Below are 26,396 nucleotides of genomic sequence, written 5' to 3'. Positions count from 1 at the left end.
GAAAGGTGGAAAAAACATCTTTCATAAAAATTAAAGACAAAGATATTTTGATTATGCAAGTATGTGTTGATGATATTATCTTTGGTTCTACTAATGAAATTCTTTGTCAAGAGTTTGTTAAAGTAATGCAAGGTGAATTTGAGATAAGCATGATAGGAGAATTGAACTACTTTTTGAGCCTCTAAATAAAGCAAAAGAAAGATGGAACCTTCATAAGTCAAGCCAAGAACAACAAGGACATACTCAAAAAGTTTGGAATGGAGGATGCCAAGCCTTATTCTACTCCAATGAGCACGTCTACAAATCCTGACAAAGATGGTTAAGGTAAATCTATTGATTCTAAACTTTATAAATCCATGATAGGTTTTTTGCTTTGTCTCACCACACATAGATCATAAATAAGTTTTAGTGTGGCATTATGTGCTAGATTTTAATCATTCCCTAAAGAATTGCATGTAGGTGCGATTAAAAGAATCTTTAGATAATTAAAAAGATACACCTTACTAAGAATTATGGTATCCAAAAAGTTTTACATTAGATCTCCATTCTTATTTGGATGCCCATTTCGATGGATGTAAGATAGATAGGAAAAGCATATTTAGTCATTGTCAATTTTTAAGAAGTACGTTAATCTTCTGGTTCTCTAAGAAACAAAATAGTGTACCATAATCTACAACTAAAGCTGAATATGTTATTATTGGTAGTTGTTGCACTCAAATATTATAGATGAAACAACAATTAGAGGTCTATGAACTTATAATGAAACAAATTCTTATAAAGTGTGACAATACTAGTGCCATTAACCTCACCAAAGAATTCCAAACATTACTATAGGACAACACACATAGAAATTAGGCATCACTTTATTAGAGACCATTTTTAAAAAAAAGATATTTTTCTTGAATATGTGTGTACACAAAATCAATTAGCCAATATTTTTACAAAGCAACTAGATAGAGAACAATTTTACAAGATTAGTTGTGAGCTAGGTCTAATGAATTTGCCTTAGATGATCTATGTGTTGTTGATGTTATATATATCATGAAAACATTTGAACCATATGGGAAATATCCTGAGTATGTTATGAATGTGCTTGAAAATTTGATCATGAATGACTATGTGGAAAATTTGAGTTTGAATTTGTTGGTAGTTGATATATTTGTTTATATTTGATTTAAGATGTTTGATTTTTTTTGTATAAATTTGTTTGGTGAATAACTGTTGTGCATTTCATTCATTCATAAGTCATGCATGCACTTTCCATAAGCCTGTTGATGTTGAATTTTTTCTTATTAATTTTAAAAATTCACTTGCACAAGTCCAAAAGTATGTTTTAAATGATTTAAATAAAACTCACACTTTGATTGATTTGAAAATCATTTTTGGACCCCTCGCTCTTGTTTTTAAAACCAAAAATGAAGTTATTTTTGGCTAATAAAGTGCAAGGATCGACCCTTCAGCCTTTAAAGGTTGATCTGTCACAAAATAGAAGCCTATATTAAGTACCTTGGCTTCCAAGGATTGATCCCTGGTAACCAGAAGGTAGATCCCAAATACAAAGGCTAAAGGAAATGTCCCTATTTAACAAGGATCGACCCTTTTTGATTAAAAGGTCAATCCTTGAGAAACAAGGATTGACCTTTTAGATTAAATGGTTGATCCCCATGAAACAGAAACATTTCAAAAACACATGAGGGACTTAAGGATCGGCCTTTTCAATTAAAAGGTCAATCCCATCGCACAAAATCATTTTTAAACTAGTTAGGAGACTCAGGGATCAACCCTTATTTTAAAAAAAGTTGATCCTTGATTAGACAGATGTGAGTCATCGTGCCGAGAAAGATTTTAAAAGGGATGAATCATTTCAGAATCTCATCCTTTCATCAAAAATAGGTTTGGGTTCTTTAGAGACATAATTTTTCATTAAAAATCTTTTCCTTTCATCCATTATTTAAAGGGTTCTTGCTTCCAATTTAAAATCACTCCAAAACCACAAAACCCTTATTTTGCAAAAAAAATCAATCCTCAAACATCAAGAGCTGAGTTCTTCTTCTTTAACCTCGACCTTACACTCTCCAAGGTTAATCCTTAACTGTTAAGCTTCAAACCACTCATCCAATGGCTCTTAAACACTTCAAAATGGCTACGAAACAAGACCAAATTAGATCTGCTTCAAGGGAAATGACTTCTAATCCTTTTGAACTTAACTTTGCATGCCCTAAAAAAGCTGATTGGTATGAAAAAATTTTTGCTAGCCAACGTGTTCATCATGGGAAGGTACTAGAGTCAACTTTCTTAAGTAAGTTGATTTTCCTTACATAAAGAACTTGAAATTTTTAAGATGGTATGACTACCTATAACTCCATTGACTAGTATATGATAACCTAGTTAAAGTGTTCTATTCAAATACTTCTAAGCACTACTAAGGTTTAGATGATGAGGAGATTGTAGTACATGATGATTCTTTAATCATTTTTGTGAATGGAAAAAAGTTCACTTTCATAGTCAAGTTAATCAAAAAAACTCTTACAATTCCATTGTGGTAAGGATGCTCTTACCTACATTGATGAAGGCAACATTTTCGTAGGAGATCTTAAAAAAGAAATGTTCATAAACCTAATTAAAAATGTTACTATACCCAATAGTGCGACAAGGCTATCTTTGCGTGATCATCTCTTTTGCCCCATAGTGAGCCACATTCTTCAACCCTTTGGTAGCAAACATTCTACTGTCTCACTTAAAGATCTTTGGTTCATGCACCATATCAAAGTATAAACTCTAATTAACCTTGCCTAATTTATTTTTAAAAATATGGTGAAAATAGTTAAAGGCTCTAAGAAGTTACTAGTGTATGGTCAAGTCATTTACATCATCATTGAGTAACCTGCCATTGACACATCATATGAGAAAGCCATAAGCCATAATTGAGCCATTTTCCTTTATCCAAACACCTTAGGTAGGATTGGATAGATAGATGACCATGCCACCAAGGGATGGGTTAGGAAACCTGGTCAACATCATGAACCACATGTCCATAAGCACCCTACACACTCTTCACATGACAAGTATCTAACTCAAAGTTAAAGTCATGTCCTACCTATAGCTGCTCCTCCACCTAGGGCTCACTCATCGAGCTTCACTTTTCCTAGGAATGCATTCAATATCGTGGACACATTTCTCACAATGATGGGTCGTATGGACATATTGGAATCTCAAACATTAAGACATCTTGACAACATGGATTCACGTTTTGACAATGTCGATTTTTGTCTCAACATCTTTCAATCCACCATTAATGCTAGATTTGATGAAGTGAGTGTGCCATGGATGCGAGGTTCAATGAAATTGATAACAACGTCAAGCTTATGCTTGAAGATCAGCGGTCATTGGAAGAAAAACTTGATAATAATTTTCTAAAAGGAAAGAATTAGTTTTATGTTGGATAACTCATCTAGTACTTACAAATTCACATTACTATATTCATGTTTATGCTTATGTTCTCTTATGTTTCTTTTACATTTAAACTTATGGTATTTTGTGTAATTATCCTTACATTTTCCTTGTAATATATTAAGCATGATAACTGAATGTTTATTCCTTCAATGATATGTGAGATATTGATGATTTTCGCTTCAATAATATTGGTTTATTGTGACTTTTCTTCTTAGAATTTAAAATTGATGAGACTCTCTTCCAACCTCTTTTTTGATATAATAAAAAAGGGGATAATGCTTATAAGAATATTTACAAGCTTTCACGCTTAACTTACAACTGAAAATTGTTCTGAAAATTTAATGCACAAATTGAAGGGGAGCAAATCATGAAAAACCTTTTCAAAAATTACCCTATTTTTTTCTTAAATTTTACAAAACTAAGAGCCTACAAGCTAACAGAGTTAAGGGGAATTCCTCTAAGAAAAGTTTACTCCTAATTTTGTCATATCAAAAATGAAGAGATTGTTAGCTTTAAAATTGATTCATACTTTGAAATGATAAAATTGAATAATCAAAATTAGATGAATACGTAATTTGAAATTTTTTTTACTTATGAAAATATCCCTTAAAATTTTAGAATGGTTTTCACAAAATAATTGTACTTAAAAGAACTTCAAAAGCACCTAAATATCAAAATTCAGTTGTAAGGATCAACCCCTATTGTTGAAAGTTTGATCATTGTGGAAGAAAGGATTGACCCCTTAATTCCAAAAGTTCGATCCTTGGGAGTCAAAAAAGAAAAGTCAAGTCTTTGAAAGAAAAAAGATTGACCCCTAAGCCTAGAAGGTCAAACCTTAAAAGTTAAAAAAGAAACACTAAGCCTCTACAAGGAAAGAATCGACCCTGAAACATAGAAGGTCAATCCTTAGGAAGACAAAAAGTAAATTTCTCACATGGAAGTGTGAAGATTGACCTTTCTTTTTCAAAAGGTTGATCCTCTTAAAACTGAAAAGATTTTGTCTTGAGCTATGCGGCACACGATCAACCCTTATTGTTTAAAAGGTTGATCCCTCAGTTATAATTTAAGCACATTTATAGAAAATGATCGACCGTGTTAGCTTTAAAATGATTATAGTTTTGATTATGACAAAATGATCAAATTTGCTTGAACATTATTTGAGTGATTTTTTGACAAGCTTTTGAAATGATTTAACTCTCATACATTTGTTCTTACATGATTATAACCTTGATTGTTTTAGCCCTATGAATTCTTGAAGTTCTTGAACTTTCACACACACACACACACTTTATGTCTATAAGCTTGAATGACTTAATTGTATGAGTATTAAACTTATTTGAACAAGGTTTCATAATCTTTCTAATATCCACTTTTAAGATGTCTAAATCGTAACATAGGTTCACAAGTGGTGGCATTAAGCTCAAGGCATTCAAAGATGTTTAAGCTTTAAATCACCAAGGTTGTTTCAAGTCATGAAATTCTTTCTCAACTCAACATTTGATCATAAGGAAGATATAGCTGAAGTCAAGTGCCGAAATAACAAGGAATCTTGAAGAAACAAAGCTTTAATTGATCTTAGAGCAAGGTAAATTGATCCTATGGTAGAATGAGTGCAAACAGGCGAAGAGAACTTGAAAAAGTAAAGCCATAGTCAATCCCATAATGGTTATAGTGGATCCTTGAATAGTAGACACATGCAAATTTGAATTTTAAGGAATCCTAATCGATCCCCAAGGCTTGATAGTCAATCCTCAAGCCCAAAACTTCAAAGTTACATGCTCTTGGGTGTTGGATCGAGTAGAGGATGTTTTTACTCAACTACAAAAGCCTTAATTTGAAGATTTGAAGAACCATAGTCAATGCTAGGAGCCTTATAGTCTATCTTAAAGCTTTAGCAATGGCCAGATTTATTTCAAACTTGTGCCTAACGACTAGATTCTTGTCTAATTCATTTTCAATGGATCCAAGACTTCTTCAACTATAAAAAGAACCCTTGGGAAGCATTTCAAAGTGATAAAGAAGAAATAAAGGGCCAAGCTCTTGAAAATCAAAGTCTTGAAAAGAAAAAAGAGAAAAGCCAAAGCAAACCAAGCATTTTTTACGTAAGCTAAAATTTCTAAGTGCTTTCACCCCAATCATTATATCCTATCTTTATACTCATTATTAGGCATTTTTCCTCCATTGTACTCACTTAGCAAAATCTACCTTTTAGAGGAACTATTGCTATTCTTTATAAAGGTTCTAACTTATCCTTGAAAAGTTAGTATGGGTTTGTGGTTGAGCCCATTAAAAGCCATAGTAAAGGTTGTGCCTGCACCAGTTAAAAGGCATTTTGAGGGTTCTCGCTTGATCGCATTAAAATTTGTTGCAAAAGTTATTGCTTAATCCCATGAGAAAAGGTTGTTGTAAAGGTTATTGCTTGATCTTGGTAAAAAGCCAATGTAAAGGTTATCGCTTAATCTCGTGAAAAAGACTTTGTGGGGGTTTAATGCTCAATCTCATTAAAAAAGAATGTTCCCTTGAGTGGATTCAAAATTTCTTAGCTTAGTAAGGGAGACGATGCAGGCATTTGAGAAAACCAAACCTCTATAAAATTTTTATGCCTTGATTTCATTTTTAGTTTTATGGTTTATTGCTGAAATATTGTTCTTAGGTTGTTACCTTGGTTTCCAAAATTGCTTGAGTTCAAAATTACATAATTTGCTTCGCTAGTTTGTGTATATTTTGTTAAGTAGTTTTTAGCAAGTAGTTTTTACTTGGATTACATTTGAAAACATTTTTTTTGCTCACTTCAAAAAGATTTTCATCCAATCCTAAATTGTGCATCTTGAGTTGAAAATTATTTGTTTTAGATCATACACTTCTTTAGTAGTTTATTACATTGCCTTTGCATCCTACTTGTCAAAAACCATGCTTGAAAAAAAATTTTATTGAAAATTTGTGCTTAAGTTACTCTCTCTTTAACTCATAGTTGAAAATTGTTTTAAGCATTATCAAGAGCATTCCTTAGCTTTTTTTTTATATTGTAAACTTGTGGAAAAATTGGTATAATCATCAAAGTTTTCTTTGGAATTTCCCTCAAAAGTTTTGAAAACAATTTTTTAGTTTAGGATCTATTATCAACTCTTTATAGTCAAGTGTAAGTTTATCAAATAGCACCTTAGCATTTGACTCATTGGTTGGTGCATAATCCCCTTGTTTAAAGAGTAGGGTTCGAATCCCCCGTCCTTCAATTATAAAAAAAAACCTATAAGTTTGTCAAATAGTTTTTCAAAAAAGGGTGCCAAGGAAATATACAATCTTAGTTGACTAAAGCTTTTCAATAGTTGACTATAACCGTGGGCTTCAAGTATTCCAAAATTTTTAATGTCTAATTCACCTCCCTCTTGAACATTCTTGTCACTTATTCATTGAGCTAACATTATTAACAGACCCCTCAACATAAAGAGTCGATCCTTGAGGTGCGAGTGCGGCATATTTGCATTTAATACTCCCAACAACTAGTCCTTGCATTCAATGAAAGCCCAACGGATCCAAACACTATCAATTGAAGCTTCCCACCTATTTTGTAGGCTAAGAAGACTAAAAATCATTTCTTAACAAGAAAGTAACCCCAAAATCTCAAGACTTTTTATTTCACTCTCACTCTCATCTAAGTTTTCTAGTAACAATTCATTCAGCTTTAATTTTCTCATATATTCTTGTACCTGCCTTGTAAAATCTAAGAGCCCATTTAGCTTATCAACCTTCAAGCGGCATTCTAGCTCACTACACTTCATTTCTTGTATTATTATGGAAGGTTATACTTTAACATTTAAAAGGTAGAATTGTTAGTTATACCTTAACCATTGAAAAGTTGGAGTGGTTAAATATTATGCTTGAAAATTTTTTTGTAAAGGTTGTACTTGAATCTTGAAAGGCATCTGTTATGGTGGAATTAATATTTCTTAGTAAGATAAGGGAAAGGACATAAGCTAGGAGGACAGGCATTTATAAAATCCTTTGTGGTTTTCTGTCTTCTTAATTCTTAAAATATTTGATTCACTTGAAATTGGTTGTGTTTCAAAGGCATCTTAAAAGAATTTGTTTTTCCAAATTAGTTTTCTCAAAGTTTTAAAATATTTCATGAGGAGTTGTGAAAACAATTTTAAGTTTCCAAGAATTTATAATTTTCAATTCTCCCTCTCTTGAAAAAATATTGTTGCTACTTGAGCTGACAAAACAATTTAAATGCAAGTCCTCACATCAGTTTGGTACCACCTCTTAATACCAACACCACTTAACAAAACTACTCTAGCTATTGGGTCTTGGAGCTTCAACGAGACCTAAAATAATCAAATTTCACAATCAACAAACACAATTAGTTCTTCATAATTTCCCAAACCTAATTTTTACCCACAATATCTCCCAACACAGTATACATATTTTCTCACACCTGGGTTTAACTCATAAACTTTCTCCAAACCATAATTCATAGCATAATTTACTCAATCTCCAACTTGCACTTACCTTGGTGAGCTTATTTTGGAAAATCAATTGGAAAAGCCTAACAACTAGGAGAAAAATGGAATTCTTTTAGAGAAAAATTAATTTGAAAGACCTATTGATTGAAAGGTTTAAGTAGAAAATCTCACATTAAATGGATTAGAAGCTTGGATTGAAGTGAAATTGGGTAGTTTATGAAAGGAGCAAAAATGAGAATGAACAGAGTTGAGAATTGGTGAGAGAAGGAGAAATAAGACAACCAACTTGAGGGCTACCTTTTTATACTTTATATAGTGGTAGATCCAGAATTTTGTATGAGCGGTGACGAGTAATCATACAAGGTCATGAATCAGGTCAATGATTCACTTTGGAACAAAAACTTAATTACTTTTGAAATTAAATTAAATTATATCATAAAATTTTATTAACAATTTAAATATAAATTTTCAAATTCACCAATATAAATAGACATAAAGCGAAAAGAAAACTTAACATTAGATTTTCATCTACGACTTCAAAGGTCCTGACAGTCACTTTCTCAATGTAAAGGATAAGTGATCTAGCAAGAAAATCATCTTCCATCTTATTATGCAACCTCGTCTTTATAATTTTCCTAACTAAAAATGTACATTTTGTAATTGCATAGAAACTATAAGAGTTAAAATAAGTCGAACCAAATGATCTTGGAAAGGATATACAATTATTTTTTTTTGTCTTTGACATTAATTGGCATAGCTTTAAGAAAGTTGAAACTCTTTACAAACATGGATCTTGCCTAATATCAAGTTCAAAATGCAACAATTTATATTTCATATGCAATTAAATGATCTAGGAGAAGATATACAATTGATTTTTGTACCTTTAATATTAACTGGCATAGCTGGGAGGGAGTTGAAACACTTTACAAACATAGATCTCATCTAATATCAAGTTCAAAATGCTACAATTCATATTTCATATGCAATATTTCTTGATGATTGAAGTTATCAAGATAGAACTTTTGAGCAAGCTTGCAAATGTCATCATTCTTGAATCATTAAATCCATCTTTAGGATCAAAAGATGAGTTAAGGAAACAAAAAGAGAAGTTATTTCAAAATTTGAGCTAAGGAAAAAAGGGGAAAAAAGAAAAGAAAAATAATTCTAAAATTTAGGTTAGAAAAGATTGAACCTTGGCATTCAAAATTTAACTTATGTACCTTACCACTACTCCAAATCAATTCTTCTAATTTGTTTAAGGGTGATGAAGTTATATATTATGACTTTTATATACATAAAAATAAAAAAAAATTTAAAAATTGAAGGGTGGCAGACACCACCTCCACCACCCTTCTCCTTCCGCCTTTGACTCTACACCGTAATTATCAATACATATAAGTCAGGCATCGATGCTTTTCCCACAAAATGCTTTCCTAAGGCATTCTAAACACTAAGTATCGATACTTCCTTTTGAAGTATTGATATTTTTCACATAGATTGCTTCCTAAAGCATTTTCATCACTATGTATCGATATCTCTTCCTTGGGTATCAATACTTTTGCAACGGAGCACATTTTCCTTGCCAAAACTCATCTTTATTGATTCTATTTTTCTCTCTTTTGTTACAATCAACTTAAGACCTTTTAAAATACGAGTTTTTCAAGAAAATTTTACTAACTATTTCTAACAAAAAATCTCCTAAGTTCACTAAGGAAATTTATGGTTCTACCCCTATATAAAAATCTAGGGCCTCACACAATCACTCTGGTTTATAATTATGAAAAGCTGTAGTTTCTAGTTTAGATGAAAGAAAATAGAAACTGGATGAATTAAATCATGTGCTTAAGTTGATATAAACTTTTACATCCCTAAGCCTTGCAAACACATCTTCTCATTTGACATGGAAAGAGAAAAGGAACAGGGTTAGTGATTTGTTTTTGAAAGTTTTTAAGCTTTTCCAAAGTTTATCCAAACTTAAATGTCACTTGCTAGAGCATTACAAGATCAATTTTGAAGCTACCTTTTTGGTTTTTACTCTCTTGTTCTTTCCTTTTCAATTTTTATTTATCAAAAGTAGAAGTAAAACTTTGTTAAGGCTCTGTACAAAATTGCCAATGAATAGGATAACTTCTTACTTAAAAATCTTCTTAGACAAACAAAAGGATCAAGTTCCTAATTAATTATTATTCGTACAAGTTTACTAAACAAACAATTGATTGTTATTGGTCAACAATTTTAGTCGTGGAATTCACCTCTTTAATTCCCTGCTTGCTACATTCTAATTGTGAAACTCTAATTGGTGTTTAGCTATGAGTTGGATACTATAGACTTTTTTGTATACATGAAACCTTTCAAAAAAATAGTGATTATCAACTATTAAAACTTTGGCAAAAGGTAATACATGGATGAGTAGTAGGAAACAAATTAGTTGTCAGGGATTCAACTTTATTTTTCAGGGAGAGGGAGCAGGACTCAATCGCACTGCATTTCTCATTCAACTATAGATTAGTGCATGGAAATGGAAGGTAGCATCTTAGAAATGCTTGAAGTTGAGAAAATGATAGGAAAAAAAGTTGATGAATTTTTTTTAGTACTTAGGATACTCGTAGCTTGCATTTTATGCATAATATATTACTAGTCTTTAAGATTACATGTTTTTATGAAGCCTTTGTCTTTTCTTAAGGTTGTTCTATCTACTAATAAAAAGATTGAATTGCATCAACATTGCCACATTAATTAATATGATATAACAGTTTATTAATATCAACGACAGATTGAAGGAATAGTTTTAGTAGGAAGGCTAATTCTTGTAAGTAATGTGGCAATAGAAATTTTTCAAATATTTGAGTAGAGACTAATAATAACCAAGATAAAGGTATACCAAATTTTTGACCCTCCGTAGGCATTCACATTGAATGATAATAAAAGAATTCTTGTTTCCTTGGGAGTGATTTTGTTATAGACTATTAATATTCTTTTCCTTTCGTATTTGAAACATAAGAGAAGATATTTTTTTTCTCTTATCATATTTGATATGTGTATTCATAGCAGTACAAATATAATTGCCTAATATGTGTATAAAGTATTGATACCACTTTTTGTTCGAACATTTTATTTGCATGATATCTTTATTTCAATTTTATTACTTTATTAGGCTGTTATGGGATCCAATTTTCATTTGATCTTCCTTTAGGTTAAAGCTAAAAGAAGCCTAAATTGATTTTAAGTGGGCCTTTGGGTCCATCAAGCACAAAAGCCTCCAATTCCATTAAAAAATCAAATAAATAAATGATAAATATATAAACCAAAAATATTTTTATAAAAGAGACAAACTTTAGCTCATTGCCATGCTTGGTGAGATAGCTGCCATGGCAACCAACTAAAGCTGGACAACCATGATAGTTTATTGATTGCATGGGCTTTTGATAATAAAAAAACATTCCTCATTCATTGATGTTTTCGTGCATTATTTAAATGTGCAAGAGAAAGTGTAAATACCTTAACCTATTTGTTATTTGAAAGCAAGTCAAGAAGCTTGTTCAATTTCAAGATCAGTTAATTAGTTAAATAAGCATAGAAGAAAGATTTTAATGAAGATAGATTGGTTTTAATTGATTAACAAGGATCTTTAATTAGTTAAGGCAGAACTAGGCATTACACTATAATGAGGCAGAAAAGTGTTAATTAGTTAACATAAGGCTTAACTAATTAAAAAAGTACTAGACTTAAACTAAAAGCATGTTAATCGCTTAACCAAAGGATTTAATCGATTCAAGCTCAAACTTGAAGTACTTAAAAGTGCCAAAATTCAAATACAAAATGAAATTGACCATTGAAAGGCATGAAATGAAGGAATTCAAATTTGAAGATATTTTAATTTAGTAAAGTTTATTTTAATCAGTTAAAGTTGAAAAAAGAGAAGCTTCTATCAATTAAAGGGACGATTAATCAATTAGAAGAAAGCTAATGAAAAACAATGTTTAAAGGAGTCTAATGACAAATGTTTTTAATCGGTTAAAGTGCCTTTTAACTGGTTAATGCTATAAACCAAACTGCTAGACAAAAAGGCTTTAATGAGTTAATGCTCACTTATAATCAATTAAAGAGCTATTGCCATCAAATTTGAAAATAGCTACGAGAAGACAAAATAATGGTTATTTCTATTTCAAAACTATTTCTAGCGAAAAACTGTTTTCCAAGTATTTCAAAAGCTTCAAAATGTTATAAATGCAAAAAGGAACCATCCAAGAGCAAGATTAGAGCCTAGAAGTGTTAGAAAGTTCTCTTTTCAAGTGTGTTTCACTTCTAGATTTAAAAAAGTGTTTGAGCTTAATTTTATACAGCTTAAATTAGCTAGGTGAGCAATTGTATTTTATTTTTTTTCTATTTTTTATTTACTTAAAACATGTTTGACTTGGCTTTTTTTTATATATATTGAAAGCTAGTATAAAGCTCTTATAAAAAATAATAGCTTTTAAAATTAACTTAAAATTGTTTGGTAAACTTATTTTTTATAAACTCTTTTTTATAAATAAGCTATTTGGCAAAACAACTTATGTAAACTTTAATTTTGATTAAAATTACTATAACAGGTATTTAATAAATCATGGGGAAAAAATTGAATCAAATAAAAAAAAGATGAGTGTGAAAAAAAATAATTTTCCCAATAATATTATAAATCACTACCCGAATCCATTCTGAACCCGTTTATTGAGTACCCTAACTCGGTATAATCGGGTCAGGTACTTGTAGGTACCTTATTTTAATCACCAAATGGACCTTTATAGTAAAAAAATTTTCATGCATAGGACAACAATGATAAACAAAAAAAACAAAGAAGAAATACCATGTAGTAAAACGATACCACACACAAGATATTCTATTACTCTCAACTATTTATAGGTCATAGAAAATCAAGGTTTTTATCTATTACACACAAGATAGAATTTTACTCTCAGTTATTTATAAGACATAGAATCAAGGTTTTTATGAAAAACATTTATTTTCCTTTTACAATCAATTAACTTTTATCTTGAAAATCTTCTTTTATTTTATGCGTGGAAAATATATTATTCCGAAATCAATCAATTATTATAGAAGATATTATCATGAAATATTACAGAAGACAATAGCATATTACTATCTAAAGTGTTACTATTTAAGGCGTTACTGTTTAAGGCATTAATATCTAAAGTGTTACATCACAAGGTTCTGCGGCGTAAAGTGTTATAGCATGAAGTGTTATAGTATAAGGTGTTATAGGACAAAATTTTACAACTCAGGGTAATGCATTACAGTACAAAATATAAAGTTTCCTTAAATTAATGCATAAGAAGTACTTAAACAAGAGTTCTTATGCAGGGGGCAAAATGTAGATAGTTGATTTTGATTACTAACTTATTATTCCTTTGAGAATTGCTATACAGAGAATAACGAGAAAAATTAGAACAAGTGAAATAACAACTTTACACCGAACAACTACTACACACGAAACAACTAGAACAAACAGAACAAATACTTTACACGGATAATAGTGAAAATAACCCGAAACAAATAGCAAGGTTCTTGGATTGCTTTCACCTTGAATATTCTTAGGAGTTTGTCTCAGTGGTTTAAAATTTGAGATGGTTAAGAGGTCTACCTCTTGCATTATTAATAGCCATAAACACCCATTACTTCAATGGTACATACTGAGTTTCTAACCATTACTCATTATATGTACTAAAATCACTACTTTAATATCCACATAACGGGTTTCAGTAACGGTTGTCCATTATATGCATTAAAGCTTTTTTCAGTAATGTAATTCATTATGTGCATTAAAGCTCATTCTTAAGTAACTGTCTCTTCTAACATTATATATAGAGCCTTCACACTTCATTTTGGAAGAGATTTTTGAAGCTAATACAACTATTTCCACTCAAAAATTCTCTCTCTAACCCTTTTTTGCTTAGTCCTTTTTAGCTTCACTCTACTACTCACCTATTCTCTACTCATTCTTAGTCTTACTTTACCACTTTGGCAATACGTTATTCTACCACTCTCCTATTCTTCACTTATACCCAATCATTACACTACTATTAACCTATTATCTTCTACTTGCCACAGCACTTTGTGATTTAGAAATTACTCCAATCTTCCCCTCTACTGCCTCCAGTGCATCATTTTACTCATTTGCAACACTTCTTTTCTCCTTCTCATAAGAAACCCTCAACATCAATTGAAACTTTCCATGTTTACAGAGTCCTGCATTATGTGTCCGTGTAAAGTTTTTACCACTTTGGCTAGTGACTAAGATGGTAAAGAGAATTTGAAACAAACTGTAAGAGAAGGAAGATATGCAATAGCTTTTTAGTGTATATATAAACATACAGAATCTCCTTCATCGTGAAACGTTTCCAGTATTTTTTTCTGTTTGTTAGTTAATTAAAGCCATTCACATGGCTGAATGGCAGTAATTCTTATTAGGGTAACTGACTAGATTTATCAATTTAACTCTTGTGAGGAGAAAATGAAAAAAAAAAAGCATTATCTTCTGAAAATATAATCCATATGATATTGCATTATGGAGAACTAGCACATTTGTTGACATTGACTTAAAGTTGAATTAAGGAATCTGAAAGTACAAGAAAGAAAATATTGTACAAAATTGAGGGACCTGACTACGTACTGGAAAGGGTGGAAAAAAAGACTAGTGCCATGAAGTCTCTTTTTTTTGGAAAATGAGTATGAAACTGAAGTCTTGTCCATTCTTAAAAATGTTACTTCCACTGCAAGTTGGAGAAGTTTACTTCTAATCCGAATCATGCTGCAACTTACACCTTCTAATCTAATTTCTGATCTGAGAAAGAAAGCAACTGCAAGAAAAAGATCTTGATTGTTTGTGTTTGTATTCTATCCTAATTGTATTATGCTACTTTATTTGAAAAAACTAAGACAAATTATGTCCGACAACCATCATATTATATGGAAGAAACACCCCCAATTTAAAACTTTAGGGTTTCATCAAATAGTTACTAATAACATGTAAAAACATTAGAGACATCTTAGTACTTCATATTGCAATTTATAACAAAAGGCAACACTATCTAAAACTACAAGATGGTATAAAGTTCACTGCAAATTACTTACACAAGGAAACTTTGAAAAAAAAAAACCGCTAATTTGATGACAAAATGTTGTGCAAAGAAAAATCCTATCTGGCGGCCTTTAGTTGGTCATGATAAATGGAGTTGGACATGGTGGAATAGGAACTTCAAGAACTCCTTCAAGCATTTGAGTCACCTTCTTCATGGTGGGACGTAAAGAAGGATCTTCTTGTATGCACCAAATGGCAATCGTCACCAACCTCTCCAGCTTCTCTCTGTCATCCAAAGCTTCCATGTCATTTTCAACAAGGGCATCTAACGTTCTGTCTTGGTAGCAGTCATAAGCCCAATAAGTTAAAATAATTTTCTCTGACCCTGATGCATCTGTGTCTACACTTCTTCGGCAACAAATGATCTCCAGCAGCAAGACACCAAAGCTGTAGACATCCACTTTTACTGTGATGGGCAAGTTCCTAAACCATTCGGGTGCAACATATCCTTTTGTTCCTCTAATGGCCGTACTGGTTTGACTCTGGTCCAGGAACAGAAGCTTAGCCAAGCCAAAGTCTGAAATACGAGCATTATAGTACTCGTCTAAAAGTATGTTTTGAGGCTTTATATCACAATGGATAATTTGATTACTACACTCTTCGTGTAAGTACAAAAGTCCTCTTGCTATGCCAAAAGCGATTTGGACTCTTTGATTCCAACTGGGTTTAAACTCACCGAAAAGCAAGCTTGCTAAGGTGCCATTGCTTAAGAACTCATATACCAACAATCTTTGGGGCCCATCTTCACAAAATCCAAGTAGTCGAACAAGATTCTTGTGATGGGTTTGGCCAATAACATTTACTTCAGTTCTAAATTCTTTCTCACCATCTTGTGCCACATTATTTAACTTCTTCACTGCAACCTGAACAGAGGACCCCTGTCTCATTGTTCCTTTGTAGACTACACCGAAAGCTCCCCGTCCCAGCTCATGCTTGAATCCATTTGTAGCTTCTTGGAGCTCCTTGTAGGCGAAACAGCGCAAGTTTGTCTCCACACCAGTATCCCGATGAACTCTTGTGCGGTTATTGCGGTAAATGAATATGAAACCCAATGAACTAGCAATGACTGAGCTTGTCAGAAGCACAGCCAACAAAATTATCAATTTGTTTTGACTCTTTTGTTGGCTATTCTTTTTCGGTATCAGAGAACGAGGATTAAGTTGAGGTTGATCACCTCTCGAAACCTTGACAAAAGCCTTTAACCCATAAAAGAGGTTATCAACTCTTCCATTCGACAGTGGTAGCTTTTTCTTCCAACATTTATCCCCATTTCTGAAAATGGAAACAGCACACATGCAATCCTGCAAGCAAGATTCTCTGCACTGTCCTTCAGTAAAAGGCTCTGACAGTTCATAATCAGAAGTTGGCCAATCTGTATTAGGTAGCTCCTCCATATCATATAGATCTTCTTGGGACCATAGGCCATCTGCTTGACAGCCTAGTATGAAATCTGGTTTACAGCTGCCGTACTCATCATCAGGATCAAGCAAAGAATAGTTTGGTGGACATTTACACATTGGCCTGCTATCATTTTTGAGTGTACAAACGTTGTTGTATCCACAGGCCCCGCTTCCGATCTCTCCATAGATTGACCTGCAAATATTTTCTGGAATTGTCTTGATAACAGTCCAACTTTGGTTGCCGGTAAAATTTTTTGGATGATAAGTCAAGGTAAAAACTCCATCAAAATTGAGAGTTGCTCTATGATAAGAGTTTGCAGCAGGAACTTTCTCTTCTGGAGTGAGATAAAATTTTGTATTATTTCTGCTCAGTACATAAAAGTAGCCACTTTCATCAAAGATAACTTGGTAACCAGAATTTGTTGAATTTCTTGTATCACCGGTGTTGGTGGTATAGTATGGATCGTAAGTGTTGTTGGACAGCAGATCTATGGGAGTGAGCACAACGTTTCCATCTTCACGCAAACGAAATTGGAACCTTCCTCTTGAAAAATCAGTCTCCTTGTGATGAGAAGAAAGGACCTCGTTTATCTGTAGTATCTGAGTTGGTAACAATGTATCAGTTGGAATCTTGAAGCTCTCCCAAACGACAAGTAAATTCTCATTCAAAAGCACAAAGTTGCCAGTATCATTCATAAAGCCGTAGGCAACAAAAGAAGTGTTGATGGTCTGAGCACTCCACAACACTTCACCTTGTGGGCCATTAAGTAACAGCCCACTATCCAAAAATAGTTCAAGTTTTGATCCCCTTGGGACAGGCTTGTCGCCATTGGCAGACCAAACTATGGTTTTTTCTGGTATTTTGTTATACCAGATGGCAACCATGAAGAGATCTTTGTTGTTGTTGACTTGGCGAAAACCAAAGGCAAAATCCCCAGAAGGAGACAACCATGGAGATGAGTATTCAGTTGCATGGAGAGAAGCGCCTACACTTATATTACCAGCAATTTGAGCTGCAACAGAAATTGGCCACAAAAATATGATGCAAAATATAAGGAAAGAGAAAGTCATTTCTAAATAGAATCGACGGGATTCACACAATTACAGATAACATAGATAGCATTAATATGAAATAACTAAGTAGCCTATCAGTATAAACAAATTATGGAGCCTACAGTGAGTCTTTCTTTCTAGCCCCGGAAAAGGAAAGGTTTGAAGGCCACCAAAACCTTTATGTACGATAGACTTTTCAATGAATGAGCCAAAGGTCCTTTTCCCGATCAAATCAAATCAAATAATGAAGCAGTTCGATCAAGGGCTGTAGTTTAAGATGTCAGTGCCTAATGGACTAAGAAAAGCTGGTCAACAACAAGTAATAGCGGTCTCTAGGGGGAATTAATTGGAGAAAATGCAGAGAACAACTACCATTGACAATGAGTCAGTTACTGTGCTCAAACAGTTGGACGGGGATTAATATATAACATTGGCTCTTGAGAAAATATTCCAAGCAAAAAAAGAATCATAGACGAAATGCAAAATGATGTTTTTAGGATTTATCCCATTTAATTACAAAGCTGGGGTTTCGTTAAGATTTAAAAGTCTTCCATGTGGGACCTTTGGAGAGGACACTTACAGGATTTTCTAATTGCAGAAAATGGAAATGGTGGACTAGCCTGGAACACGACTTACTCCAGTCCTCACGCTCACATCGAGGTTAAAACAATATTAACTTTAACCTATACTTCAATTAAAAAAGAATAAAATACTCACCTTCTTAAGTTTTAATTGAAATTTCAAAAGAGCTTATTAGTTTTCGAAACAAACACTCTATCTCAAAAAATATATTCCGTCGAACATATAAGTTCAGCCATTAATCAATTGTTACTATTTCCGTTAATTTGATAACGTGGCAATATTGAAATGAAATTTTATTTTTTATTAATTTTAAAAATTATTATATTATTTTTATTAATTTTTAATTAATTTTTTATTAATTTAAAAACATAGGGGAGCACCACCAAGAAAGTGGAACTGAGGAGCATCGAAGGATGCTCCTTATTTTTTAAAATTTTTTTTACAAAAAATATAATTATAATTTTTTAAATTAATAAAGAAAAAAAGATATTTTAGTATTTTCATAATCTCTATTAAAGGTGTTTTCACTTTTAGTATTAACTATTCATTTCGAAAACTAATGAACTTGTATGAATTTCGATCAAAACTTAAAAGTGTGAGGGTATTTTACTTGTTAAAAAATAGTTTTCACAATACTAAGGAGAGATTATGATCTATATATTAAAAAAAGAATAAACTAATTAACGCTAATTGCAAATGGTTTCTTCCATATGTTTTGTCATATTGCATCAAACTACAATTACTCAAACATCTTGTACAAAAAAATGTGCAAGACTTTCCACAAAAATGTGCACTATTTTTCTTTCCTTCATCAAACCTTTGTTCTCTTTAAAGCAGGAAATATTAAAATAGCCTGCTTATGATTTGTCAAGTTATAGAGAATATTATATTTCAAAATGAAGACCAAAGGAAGATTTGAGAGAAAAAAAATAAAGTGAATCAAAAAGTCCCTTAATTCTTATTACATTTTAGTTTTTATACAACTATTTGTAAAAAGAATTAACTAATTGAGCTAGATCCAATCTCAAGGTCTAAGAAGCAACTAAAAAATAGAATCAATTGCAGCTCAATGATCCTTGACTTCTGTATAGGTCTAACGACTAACAAGAGTCTGCTGAACAATCTTGAAGATGAACAAAATGACAATAATGTTGATCGTATAACAAGGAAAATTAAGGACATGACTAAAACAATACTAATGTGTGATGGAGTTGGATCTAAGTGGATTGATGTGATTGTGTAAAGTATAGATTTCAAAAATTTCTTTTATAAAAGAAGCAAGCAATCCAATTGCACAAGTGAAAACGCATATCATTCTTATTGTAAGTAACATAATCACATCCTAAAAGTTAAAAATTTATTAAGTAAGAAAAAAACGTAATTTTTATTTTGAGATTCTTATTTTAAAGCATCACCACTACAATGATTGATTTCTCGACCAAACAAGTTTATTACTTATTCTTCAAAAATAATTTTAACTTGAACCTTGAGTAGACAAGGTGTGAAGAGAACTGATGGCTGACAACATTTTCAAGAAAAATACTTACATTTCTTTTTTTTTCCAATATCTTCTCTTTTGATTAAAACTCTTTCTTTAAAAGTTTAATTAAAATCAAACACCTTTAAATCAATCTTGACTATCCATTTAGAGTTATGGAAGCATCAAACAAGCACTATAATTATCAAAATTAGAATTAAAGAATAAATAATTTAATTCTTTAATTATCATTTAAAGTTCTTATGAAATAAAACTCCTTATTAAATAATAACTTTTATTTTATTATTATCCATATTTATTTAAAAAAATTAATAATAATAAAAGAGTAATAGTCAAACATGGAGTCTTCTTTTATCAACATAGATGTTTGAATTCATTTTACAATAATCCCCCTAGTATTATCTTAATTTAAGACAACTTTTGTCTTTAATTAAGACAAAAATATGTTATCTTATCTAAATTGAGATAAATATGTTTTTTTGTCTAGATTAAGACAAATATATTTTTCTTGTGTTAAATTAAGACAAAAATATTTTCTTATCTAAAATAAGACTAAACATGTTTTCTTGTCTAAATTAATACAAACATGTTTAAGCTGTCATTTTGTACACAATTTAATTAATCGCATAAAATATGTATTCCAACTTAAACAAGCTGAATGCCACGAAGCTAAATATGGAATCTATTTGGACATAGATATTCTAAACTCTAATAAACTTAGAATTATTCTTAATCTCATTAAAAATAATTCTAACTTATTAACTGTGAGATCACTCCACCATTGATTCATGGTTGCACTCTTGGATTAAATATAATTACAAAAAATAATTCAATGCTTGATATTAATTGTTAGTTATCCAATTGCAAACCTTATATTGTAAACTCTCATAACCAAACAATGACCCTTTATGTCAATTTTGTCCATTAGTCTCAAATTTCATCCAATTAGTGATTTAATACTCTAAATCTAATCTTCTGAGTATTCAGATGTGATAAGTAGCTTATTCATCAATCTACTATGCTCAGATTAATCACCAATCTTCTTGAAATTACTAGAAATGATATTAATGCCATGAACTCTATTATTTGGATATATATTCCCAGATGTTCATTTTGATTATAATCTCAAAATACGGAGTCTAGATCAATGCTTCATGATGATCATGCTCATGATATATCAAAGGTTAAAAAGAGATTAAACACGAGTCCACTATCCATCAGGATTTCAGTTCTACTATAAATAAATGCATAAATGTGAAATTATGATTTAAGTAACGGTTAAACTTAAATTTGATTCTCACATGATTCTAGTTCATGCTATATTGTTATTACTCGAAATCAATCATTTAGATGATTTGAGACTCATCATTCCTTTAAAGTGAATCGCATTCATTTCATTGGAAGTAATCTAGACACTATAGCCTTAACACAATAAAGTGACTAGTTTATTATATGGTTATGAGCAATTTTTAGATTTAATTAAAATACATGTTTCTTATGTATGACTCTTCATATAAATATATTTTAATATCTCAACAAAATCATGCTACCTTAATAACTAGATAATAAATGCTTACTTACTTAAAACAAACTTTTCATCTTATTATCAAAATGTACTTTCATTACAAATAAATTAAATAAAATTAAACATGAGAATATACCTGCTTTCCAGGGCACCATATTCTCAAAATTCTTAACAATGTGATCATTTAAAGCCTTAAAAAATATAGACTAAACAAAATGACACAAGAATAACCCATTTTATAGCCCTAGAATTTGGAAAAAAGAAGAACACCAATGTTTTTTGAATCATCTTCAATTTTCAGTTGACTGTTGCTTTCCTCCATTTTGTTACTTTCCTTCTTTAACCAAACTCAATAGCTTCCTACTAGGATACCAGATTAATGATTATTTCAAGACATCCCTATAATCATTAATTTGATGAAACTCCAGACAAAAATGCAAAAATTCAAATCTCTCTTTACTCAGAGCTTTCGTGAATATATCTATAATTTGCAAATTACTAGAACAATATTTTAAATCAACCTTTTGATCTTTCACAGCTACTCTCAATGAATGATATTTTACTCTAATATGTTTTTTAGGACCGTGATGAATGGGGTTCTTGGCTATGGCTATAGTAGATTGATTATCCACATGTAACACAATCCCTTTCTTTTGAGTAAATTCAAGGTCCATTAGTATCTTCCTCAACCACCTAGAATGATTAGCAATTACAATTGTTGCTAAATATTTAGCTTTAGTTGATGGCTAAGCAATAACCTCCTATTTTTTCGAATTCCAAGTAAACACTGCTTTGCCGAATGAAAAATAAAATCCACCAGTATTTTTAGAATCATCAATTGAATTAGCCCAATCACTGTCACTGAATCCTTGAAGATCACCACTATTCTTCTTCATGTATGTCAGGCCAAAATCAATAGTACTTCTAACATGCCTAAACACTCTTTTAGGAGCCTTGAAATGCATCAAAAAATGAGTCTGCATGAATCTAGATGGAAAACTTGTAGCATACATGATATTAGGTCTTGTTGCAAACAAATACAACAATGATCTTATCATGCTTCTATAAATAGGCCCATTTGCATCTACTGAACCATCATGCTTACTCAATTAATCACTCAAAGTAAGAGGATTGTTAACTAGTTTGAATGCATTCATGTTAAACTTCTTTAACAAATATGTTGCATATTTCAACTAATGTAAAACAATCTAATATTCATTTTGTTGAACCTCCATACCAAGAAAATAAGTCATTAACCCCATATCTATCATCTCAAATGCAGTCATCATTTATGACTTAAATTCCTTCAAGCATTCAGCATTTGGCCTTGTAATTAACAAATCTTCCACATATAAAGCAACTATCAACTTCACTAACCTATTAGAGCTTTTTATATAAAATGTTGGTTTAGTAATACTCCTATTGAACCCTTAACTTCTCAATAACCATCAATTCTCTCATACCAAACTCTAAGAGTCTGCTTAAGTCTATACAGAGCTTTAACCAACTTGCATACTTTGTTTTCAACTCCCATGCACACATACCTTTTAGGTTGAGTAACATAAATATCTTTTTTCAAAATACCATTTAAAAAAGTTGATTTTACATCCAAATGATAAATTTTCCATCCCTCTCTAGTTGATAAAGCTGTTAACAATCTTATAGTATCATGCCTAGCCATTGGTGCAAAAGTTTCAAAGAAATCAATACCATGAGTCTATGCATACCTTTTAACCACTAACCTGGCTTTGTACTTGTCAATTGTGCCTTCAAGATTCAACTTTGTCCTATAGATCCACTTGACACCAATCACATGTTGATCACTTGGCTTGTCAACCAATTCCTAGGTTTCATTGTTCTGAATCATGGCCATTTTTGCATCCATTACTACTCTCCAGTTAGCATCTGATTGAGCTTTTACAAAAGTTGTAGGGTTTGCAATTGCCAAGTTACATCTGTTCTAAATTTCCTAGAATTATCTTGTCCCTCTAACTGCCAAGCTTTCATCCTCTATATCAATATCATCAAGTTCCTCACACTGTACCTACTCATTAATTCCAAAAAACACATTTTCAAAACCATTTATTATTTTCATTTTCTAGTCCCATTTTTGCATTTCATTAAATTGAACATCTCTACTTCTAAGAGCCTTCTTTGACTTAGTGTCATATAGTTTGAATCCTTTAGATACGTCACTATAGCCAATATGAATAGCTAACACTGACTTTGAATCAAACTTTGACTTTTTTTTCATTTGGTATTTTAGCAAAACACACACAACCAAATGTTTTAAAATGAGAAACACTTGGTTTAGGTTCATACCACATCTTATATGAAGTTTTAAGCGTTAATACTCTTGTATAGGTCATATTCAAAATGTAATTAACGATGTTAACAATTTTTTCCAAAAATACCCTTGACATAACACTTTGGAACAATAAACATCTAGCCCTATCTACTAGTTTTCTATTCCTTCGTTTTCAAACTCCATTTTGATTAGGAGTATAGGTGACAGTTAACTGATGCTCAACACCTAATTGAGCCAAAACTTCTCAAATTCAAAAGATGTATACTTTGAGCCATTGTTTATTCTTAAAGTCTTAATTTTCCTATTAGCTTGAGTTTCAGCCAAAGCTTCAAAAGTAATAAACTTACCCAATGCTTTTGACTTCTACTTCATAAAATAAACCCAGTTGAATCTAGTAAGATCATCAATGAACACTATATAATACTTTGACTTAATAAAGGTGTCTTCATAGGTCCACACAAATCAATATGAACAAGCTCAAGTTTATACTTAGCATTCCAACTTTTCTGCTTGGAAATGGTTTTCTACTTTGTTTCCCAAATTGATAGACTTGACACAATTTATTAGGTTTGTTAAAAATAGGTAAACCATCAACTAGACCAACATTAGACATTTTTCTTAATGAATGATAATTGACATGACTAAATCTCTTATGCCAAAGGTCAGTAACATCATCTTCACTCACCAAAGCTCTAAGCTCAAATTTCATTAAGTTTAAAAGGTAGCAAGTATTTTTCATTTCAATAGTTAATATCTTGGCTTAAGTAAGATCAAATATATTGCATAACTCACCCTTAAATAATAATGCATAATTTTTCTTAGCCAATTGACCAACACTTGATAAATTCTACTCAGATTTAGGTACTAAGAAAACACCATAAATATATTTAATACTTGACAAAGTGTTGGTAGGAATAATTCCTTTTCCAACTATCTTTAAATACACTACATATCCTATCTTGATTTGAGCTATAAAGCTTTAATCAAAATCTGAAAATAACATTTTATTGGCTGTGAGATGGTTAGAACAACCACTATCCAGTAACCATACACTTCTTTCATCAAAATCCATCTCCCCCCCCCCCCCCCCCCCCCCCCTTCCACCAATATGGCCATGAATAACACATCTTCAAATTCTTAAGTTTGCTCAGCCACAATAGCCTTGTTCTCGTTACTTTTCTTTTTAGCTTTACAAATTTTTTCAACATAACCAAGTTGATCATAGGCTCTAGACTTCACATTGGACCTGTACTAATAATATTTAGGAGTATGATTACTTTTCTTATAATAAGGACTTGGAGAATACTTGTTTTTCATTTTTCCCTGCTTGTCATCACCAACTCTACTACTTTTATGCTTCTTTGAGCCTTCACCATTGATCTTCAAACCTTTGGTTTTGGCAACCAAAGTATTTTCAACAAGACCTTCACACCTAAGAGCTCTCATTTGCTCTTGAACAAATAGAGCACTGATCAGCTCATTAATTGAGATCTTAGTCAAATCTTTGGAATCTTCAAAGATGACATTTTGCCTTTAAATCTCTTTGGAACATTGACTAAAATCTTATCCACTATTTTCTTATCATTGACTTCTTCTCCTAGTTGCCAAAGATGATTTACTAACTTGAACAGTTTATCTGCATATTCTTGAATATTTTCTTCCTCCTCCATTCTCATAAGCTCAAATTGTCTAGAAATATTCAGTGCTTGCATAGCCTTGGTTTGATCATCACCCTGATATTCTTCTTTTAAACTATCCCACACTAGTTTAGGATCTTCACAATTCATGATTTTAGAAAAATCGATTCTAACGCAGCAGATTGTAGACAGATGAGAGCCTTGTACCTTTTAGCTACTTCCTCGTTATGTTGTTTGATTTGAGCCAATGTAAGATTAGCATGCCTCTGCACAAGAACTTCTTTAGCCTCAATAGCATCCCAACAATCGAAAGCCTTTATGTATGACCACATCTTAACAGCCCAGAAAAGGTTATTCACATCAAAGAAAATGGAAGGAGATGCAGCACTGAAACCGGCAGTAGCCATACGATTTTAAGAAGAAAATAAAACTCATAGTAACAATCGAGTCACAAGTCCCTTGAAAGTGAAAGCTCTAATACTATGTCGAATTTACAAAGAATAACAGTTTGTTGAACAATCTTGAACATGAAAAAAACGACAACAATAAAGACATGGCTAAACGACACTAATGTGAGCATATAAAGGCTTACAAAATATAGACTAAACAAAATGACGCAAGAGTAACCTATTTTATAACCCTAGAATTTGGTAAAAAGAAGAACGAGAACGTTTTTTGAATCATCTTCAATCTTCAGTTTTGCTTCCCTCCAATCTGTTACTTTTCTTCTTTAACCAAACTTAGCAGCTTCCTACCAGGATATCAGATTAATGATTATTTCAACATGATTCAGCTCCATGAAAATTATCGAGGTAGAATTCACCTATATTGACAAGCAGTTGCTCATGATATTCAAAGTATCCTCATAGTTTTTTATTTGCAATAAATATAATTCATTAAGTGGTGATGCCGTTCTCCAGGGAGATGTAGCCGTGTCTTGGTTCCTTTGCCAGTGGTGCGTGTCTAGTTGATTATGTTGATCCTTCTTCGCTCGGATCTGTCAAAGTGCTGTCAACTTTCTTACTCCGATTGGATCTTGATTTTGATGATCAAGGGCTTCAAGGGTTCTTGAAGTCTCTTCTCTGTTTTTGGATCATTTTTGTTTTGTGGTCTTTGGGTTTTGCTGTTACTATTTGGGGTTGTTTTCTAGGAATTATGTCGTTGTTGTTTAGCCTCCTTGTTCCCTGCTGTTGTTTTTGATCTTAGGCAGGATATAGTTTTTTTGTGAGGTTCTGATTGATGAGGGCATGCTGCTGGGTTATGTAAGTAGTGTGTGAACCTTTTTGTTCTGGCTTTTCTAGGGATACCGGTTTTCTTTCATACCAATGAAAGTCTCTGG

The 26,396-nt window shown here is 31.8% G+C and overlaps 2 protein-coding genes across 2 annotated transcripts; both read right to left on the bottom strand.

Moving 5' to 3' along the window:
- Positions 1-14,983: 14,983 nt before the first annotated feature.
- Positions 14,984-17,635, bottom strand: LOC110412637 (G-type lectin S-receptor-like serine/threonine-protein kinase LECRK3). The gene has a single exon (XM_021423227.1). The coding sequence runs from the start codon at positions 17,523-17,525 to the stop codon at positions 15,126-15,128; it is 2,400 nt and encodes a 799-aa protein (XP_021278902.1). The 5' UTR covers positions 17,526-17,635; the 3' UTR covers positions 14,984-15,125.
- A 7,281-nt stretch (positions 17,636-24,916) lies between these two features.
- Positions 24,917-25,464, bottom strand: LOC149527433 (uncharacterized). Its single transcript, XM_089782895.1, has 2 exons — positions 25,265-25,464; positions 24,917-25,172 (listed from the first exon to the last, which is right to left on the bottom strand). Exons 1-2 carry the CDS (start codon positions 25,462-25,464, stop codon positions 24,917-24,919), a joined length of 456 nt encoding a protein of 151 aa, XP_089639021.1.
- Positions 25,465-26,396: the final 932 nt, after the last annotated feature.

Source organism: Theobroma umbraticum, unplaced genomic scaffold (genome assembly GCF_002168275.2).
Source record: "Theobroma umbraticum cultivar Fairchild unplaced genomic scaffold, ASM216827v3 scaffold_95.0, whole genome shotgun sequence".
NCBI lineage: Eukaryota > Viridiplantae > Streptophyta > Magnoliopsida > Malvales > Malvaceae > Theobroma > Theobroma umbraticum.
Note: the sequence above shows the minus strand (reverse complement) of the source record. Positions and strands in the feature narration are given on the sequence as shown.